This window comes from Sceloporus undulatus, chromosome 1 (assembly GCF_019175285.1).
Source record: "Sceloporus undulatus isolate JIND9_A2432 ecotype Alabama chromosome 1, SceUnd_v1.1, whole genome shotgun sequence".
In the NCBI taxonomy this organism is placed as follows: domain Eukaryota; kingdom Metazoa; phylum Chordata; class Lepidosauria; order Squamata; family Phrynosomatidae; genus Sceloporus; species Sceloporus undulatus.
In genome coordinates this window covers 189,516,992-189,522,991 of record NC_056522.1, presented here as the reverse complement: position 1 = coordinate 189,522,991, position 6,000 = coordinate 189,516,992, and the positions used below count along the sequence as shown (strand labels likewise).

Here is a 6,000-nt window from a genome sequence, read left to right as displayed (position 1 = left end):
GTGTATATATATATATATATATATATATATATATATATTCCTGAGGTGCCAGCCACTCCACTCCATTAATAATAATAAGATTTTCTTTATTAACATCTTAGGGCTTCAGAAGAAGGCGCCTTCTCACGAAAAAATCAAGAGGAAAACAGGAGGAAAAACAAAACACCAAAAGCCAAAAAGAAGAGAAGAAATCAAAGTCAAAAAACTACCCTCAAAACCAACAAAAGCCCTTCCCACGCACTTTCCCTCCAGGCCGTCCATCTGGCAAACGCAAAACTCATACCAAGATGGCGGTGCGGGCGGGGCGCAGAAAACAAACACACACGCTGTCAACACCTCCTTCTCACTTTCCCAGTAACCGATCCAACTACAGCCGCAAAGACAGCCACCCAGCTGGCGTCGCTTACGCAAGCGGCGACGGCGACGTGGGTGTCACTCTATCTCTGCGTCTCTATGATCAGAGGTTTCGAAGTGGGCGGGAGAGAGGAGGAGGAGGAGAACGGAGGCCCTCGCGAGGAAGGAAAGGAAACGTTGAGAGTTAGGAGGGGAACATCTCGAGTTAGAGAGGGGGCGTGGCTTCGTAGCAATTGGGAGTTGAGGGGAGCACAAGCTGGCGAGGGGGCGTGGCTTAGTGGCGTTTGGGAGTTCAGAGCAGCTGGAGCTAGCGAGGGGCGTGGCTTCGTGGCGCGAGAGGCCCTGGGCGTGGCTTCACGGCGCCCAGAGGCCGGGCGCTCAGTCAGGCAGGCTGGCGCGGTTACGCAGTAGCAGCGGCGGCTCCCCTTTGTGTCTGGTCTGAGGGGAAAGAAAGAAGGGCGGAGGGAGAAGAGAAAGAGAGAGAAAATCCGTCGCAGGACGGGGACCAGGAGGGAATCCCTCCGCCCTGAAGGCACGGGGGAGGCGGTTTGATCCCTCCGCCACCGCCGCAGCTGAAGGGAGGAAAAAGGGGCTTGCGGGGGAGCTCCTTGTGAAGAAGAAGAAGAGAGGCCTCCGAGGAGGAGGAGGAGGAGGAAGGAGGAGGGACTGTGGATGTGAGGAGGGGGCGTTGGCGGCCCTCTTCCCTCCCTCCAGCCCCACTTGGAACTGGGACGGAGGGACGCCGAAGTATATATACATATTATATAGAGCTATCTATACAATATATCTACATTATATATATTATATAGGTGTCTATATAGAGAGACATATCTCTCTATCTCTCTCTATAGATAGATACAGAGGCCTTGCCTCCCTTTGGGGCCGACTCAAGCCAAGGACTGAGGAGCCCAGATTTGCTGCTGCTGCTGCTTCACAGAACCGCCTTCCTTCCTCCCCTCCTTGGCCGCCTCTGCTCTAAATAGGCCGAGGTTCTTCTTCTTCTTACTTCCTCCCTTTTGGGACGCTGGAGGAGCGCCATGGGACAGCGACCACGACGCCGCCTCTCCTCTCCCCGACGCCAGGCGCCTTGAGAGCATACCTTGGGCCTTTTCCTTTTGTGACTCCTGCTCCTTTCCCAAGGGTTTGGATCTTCTTTGCGATCGTTTGGAGCTTGGGCCTCGAAACCTCCCTCGTGCCTTTACTTTCGAGGGGAGCTGCTTGTTCGTGATAATATATATATACACACACACACCCAGGATTCTTTTTCACTTGCGGACGTGATGATTCGTTGGAAAGCAGACTTCGAGGCGGCGAAGAAGGCGCCCGGGAAACAAGCAGCCGGGAGTTTTCAGGGTTAAATAATGACCTCCGGCGGATATAGAGACAGATATATAATCGATTATAATAATAGTGATATGCCATCGATGACAATGACTCCTTCGGCCGAAGGAAGGAGGGCCGAGGCAGCTCTTGTTACAGCGCTTGTGTGTAATCGATCATCGTGACTCCGTGTCATGGGTTGTGATGCCTGGGTGCTGAGGGATTCTGGGAGTCGGAGTCCTTGAAGGAGCAGCCCTTTTCTTCCCCCGAGAGCCAAGCTCGCTTTTGTTATTACGGTAATAACTGTATATAGTCGGTATATAATCCTGCATCGTCGGTTATACCGGAGGAGGAGCGGAGGCGGCCGTGTCGGTGGCCCGAGAGCCAAGCGGGCTCTTCTTGTGATCGCAATAACTGTGTCTCCTGGGTTATAATGAGTGGTCCTTGGTTGGTGGCGTTGCCCTGAGAGGCGAGGCTGGGCTTTTCCAAGCCCTGAAACATGAAGGAGGAGGGTCCGTGTCATGGAGTAAGGGCCTCCTCCTCCTCCTCGGCTGGATTGTGAGCCCAACGGCGAAAGAGAGACTCTCCGCCGGCCCTGCCCGCCTCGGCCCCGTTGGCCCAGGAAGGAGGCCCCGCTCCCGCCGCGGCCGCCATGCCCGCCCGGCTCCCCCTGCTGCGGCGCCTCTGGCCGGCCCTGCTCTTGGCCAGCGCCACCTGGATGCTCAGCGCTGCGGCTGGTGAGTGGCAGAGGGAGGGAGGGAGGCTGGAGCACTAGGCCTCGGGGATAGAGGCCTCTTTGGGAAGAAGGGGAGCCTTCGTTCAGAGGTATAGCCCCCCTCAGTCTGTAAAGAATCAGGACGCAGAGAGGTCTTGCAGAACCCTTGGAGACTCACTGGAAGAAAGACAGGTTGCCAAGACTTCGGTCTGCTTCCTCAGATGCATATTATTATTATTCAAAGGTATAGCCATGCTAGTCTGTGGAATCACCACATAGAGAGATCTTGTGACACCTTTGAGACTCACTGGAAGAAAGGCATCAGCAGCAGGAGCCTCCCTAGACTTCGGTCTACTTCCTCAGATGCATTTGGTGGAGGGGAAGCCAGGGACAGACCTATTGGTATGCCGTAGACTTTCTAGGAAAGCTTGTCCTGCCAACTTGAGTCTCAAAGGTGCTACAGAATCTCTCTACATAGTGTTGTGTTATTCGTCTATATAGTCTTAAAGAATATAGCTCCGGACTAACAGTCTTGATTCAAAGACATAGCCCTGTGAATCTGTAGAATCAGTGCATGGAGAGATCTTGCAGCATCTTTGAGACTCATTGGAAGAAAGGCATCAGCAGCAGCCTTCCAAAACTTAGGTCTACTTCCTCAGATGCATTTGGAGGAGTGGGCGCCAGGGATGGCCCTATATGCGTCATTGGTATGTTGTAGACTTTCTAGGAAAGCATCTGCTGCCAACTTCTTTCTTCCAATGAGTCTCCAAAGGGCTGCAAGATCTCTCTGAATAACATCTTAAGGCACTGCAGCAGTGACAGTTGTCATGTGAGGATACTGGGACAACCGTGGCTAATATTCAGTGCTTCACAGGCAATTCAGAATTCATTTCTTATTTATTTGATTTCTAGGCCACTTTTTCCCCAGCAAGGGACCCAAGGAGACTCACAAATACAAGTTCTAATAAATATATTGCAATAAATGATTAAAAACATCAGCTAAAATATGAAATTACAGATATTAAAACTACAACAAAACCACAATACCCACCTCATATAACAAACCCCCCCTCCCCAATATAAAAGTCATCCCATCAAGGCTGCTGGTTAACAGAACTGAGTCACTTTCAGGGAGAGTGAATGAATACAGTGGGCCTTTCATATCTGCTGGGGTTTGGATCCAGGACCCCCCTGGATAGAGAATCTCTGGATGCTCAAATCCCATTAAACACAGTGGCATAGTAGAACAGTGCTCTTTACATACAATGGCAAAATCAAGGTTTTTGGAATTTATATATTTTTAAAACTGTTTTCAAGCCCTGGATGCTTGAATCTGGGGATAAAAAAATCCATGGATACAGAGGTCTGATTATACCCAGCAGCATTGATGGCCATAAAAATATGAGTTCCTTGGCCCCCATGCGATTTAAGCCAATACCCACACAATGTTAATGTTTATTTGCCAATAGGTAATCATGAGCCCTGAGACTTGACACCTTTGGCTGTTAACCAAAAGGTGGGTGGTTCCAGCCCACCCAGGGATCTGCAGATCAACTAAACCAGATTGAAACCTGGGTTAAAACTGATTTAGTGTCAGTGGACTCCATGGTGGGAAGGAATTGGTGTGAATGTGAACACGTTGGTTCATCTGGTTCTAGAGATATATGCTGCACACTAGTTCTTTTGCGACAGGGAAAAGGGAAGAAAGGGGGTGCGGCTGGCCAGTATGCAGATCTCTCTCTCTCTCTCTCTCTCTAAAATGTCTGCATCATTCTCTTGGAAATGGTAACAGGTTTCAGGGGCTGATCTTCATGATTTATTTATTTATTATCATCTTGTGGGTGTATTTATTTTGTAATGTTCAGGGTGAGCAAAATCTGTAGCCAGATTTAATATATTTTTGATTGTATTTCTTACCACTCACATTTCTCCAGGTCTGTTCTAGTGATATGGAATTACAATATAACACACACATTTAAAAAAAACAACAGTGCTTTAAAAAATCATTGATTGTACAGGTATGAAATCTTTGTTCACCCCCATTAGATCAGTGGTATGTCATCACTTAGTACATAATGGGTTTTAAATCCATGTGAGACAAGACATGTCTTACGGATTTTGAAACGATTTTACAAAATCTGCCGGAGTCCTGGTGCAGAATTATTTGCTCCACAATACACTGTGCAAAAATATATCTGCACCTTGAGTAATGTTAATATTGTTTAGCTTTATTCATGGCCAACTCAATGCTAGATACTTGAACAAGGAATAGAAATGTTGTCCGCCCATTGGTCCTATGTAGAAAAGCCTGATAGTAATGGCTTGGGTAACTGGAATGAAAGAACAGTCTGAAGTGCTGAGAAATCATTATGCTTTCAATTCTCTTCCTTGCAAGCATTCACCCAAACTCTTAGACTGCAGTCCTATGCAGGTTTCCTTGAGAGTATGTTCTCCTGAACTTACTGTTGAACAGATACACATAAGATTGCTTTAGAGGAAACTTAAAACATCTGCCTAAGCTTAGACACCATCTGAGATAGCAAACAACTTTCATTTACTTCTCCCCGCCTTTAATGGACAATACAGTTGTTTGATAGGTAAGCAGATATTGTGGGAAAATATCTAGGAGTTGTATTGAAACAAGAAATGTCATGATTTGTTTATTTTAAAGAAGAGAAGGTTAAGAGGTGATATGATAGTCCTGTTTAAATTTTTGAAGGGATGTCATATTGAGGAGGGAGCAAGCTTGTTTTCTGCTGCTCCAGAGACTAGGACCCAATGGAGCAATGGATGCAAACTGCAGGAAAAGAGATTCCACCTCAACATTAGGAGGAACCTCCTGACAGTAAGGGCTGTTTGACGGTGGAACACACTCCTTCCTTGGAGAATGGTACAGTCTACTTCCTTAGAGATCTTTAAACAGAGGCTGGATGGCCATCTGTTGGGGATGCTTTGAGTGAGATTTCCTGCATGGCAGAATGGGGTTGGACTGGATGGCCCTTGTGGTCTCTTCCAACTCTATGATTCTATGATTCCGGAATGTTTTATTATTGTCAGCAAATATCACATACAGTAAACAAATGAGAAGTCTTCATGTGCTATCTTGTTACGTTACGTGGCTGAAAATATTAGGTTGGTTAAGCAATATATTCTCCGGAACCCTAGAATGAATAATCCTGAACAATTATTTTTAGAGGTATGCTGTACATTTAGGTCTAAACCCAGTCACTGCTTTCAACTAGAATAGGGCCATTGGACCATTTGCTGAATAAAAGTTAACATTTACATAAATCCCACTGATTTAAGTGTTTCTGCTCTGGTTGGAATTAATAATTTATAGGGTTTTAGGAATTCGTCTCTTGGAAAATAGTGAACTAAATGTATGGAACATTTGTGTGTACAGTAATAAGTTAAAGCTGACTGTGTCATTAGTACTTAAAACTGAAGCCCATCAAACTTGTCTTTTGTAGTTCTTTAAAGAGACAGCATGCTGTAGTGGTTTGTTGGACTATGACTCTGGAGACCAGGGTTCGAATCCCTTCTTAGCCATGAAAACCCACTAGGTGACCTTAGGCAAGTCACCTTCTTGCAGGCTCAAGGGAGGCCCTGCC

At 46.9% G+C, this 6,000-nt stretch overlaps 1 protein-coding gene across 1 annotated transcript in view; it reads left to right on the top strand.

Annotated features, from left to right (window-relative positions):
• Positions 1 to 699: 699 nt before the first annotated feature.
• BMPR2 (bone morphogenetic protein receptor type 2) overlaps positions 700 to 6,000 on the top strand; it is a 156,888-nt gene continuing 151,587 nt past the window's right edge. Inside the window, exon 1 of the mRNA XM_042452629.1 lies at positions 700 to 2,411. Within this exon, the coding sequence (XP_042308563.1) occupies positions 2,327 to 2,411 (85 nt within the window). The 5' untranslated portion in view covers positions 700 to 2,326. The remainder of the gene's footprint in view (positions 2,412 to 6,000) is intronic.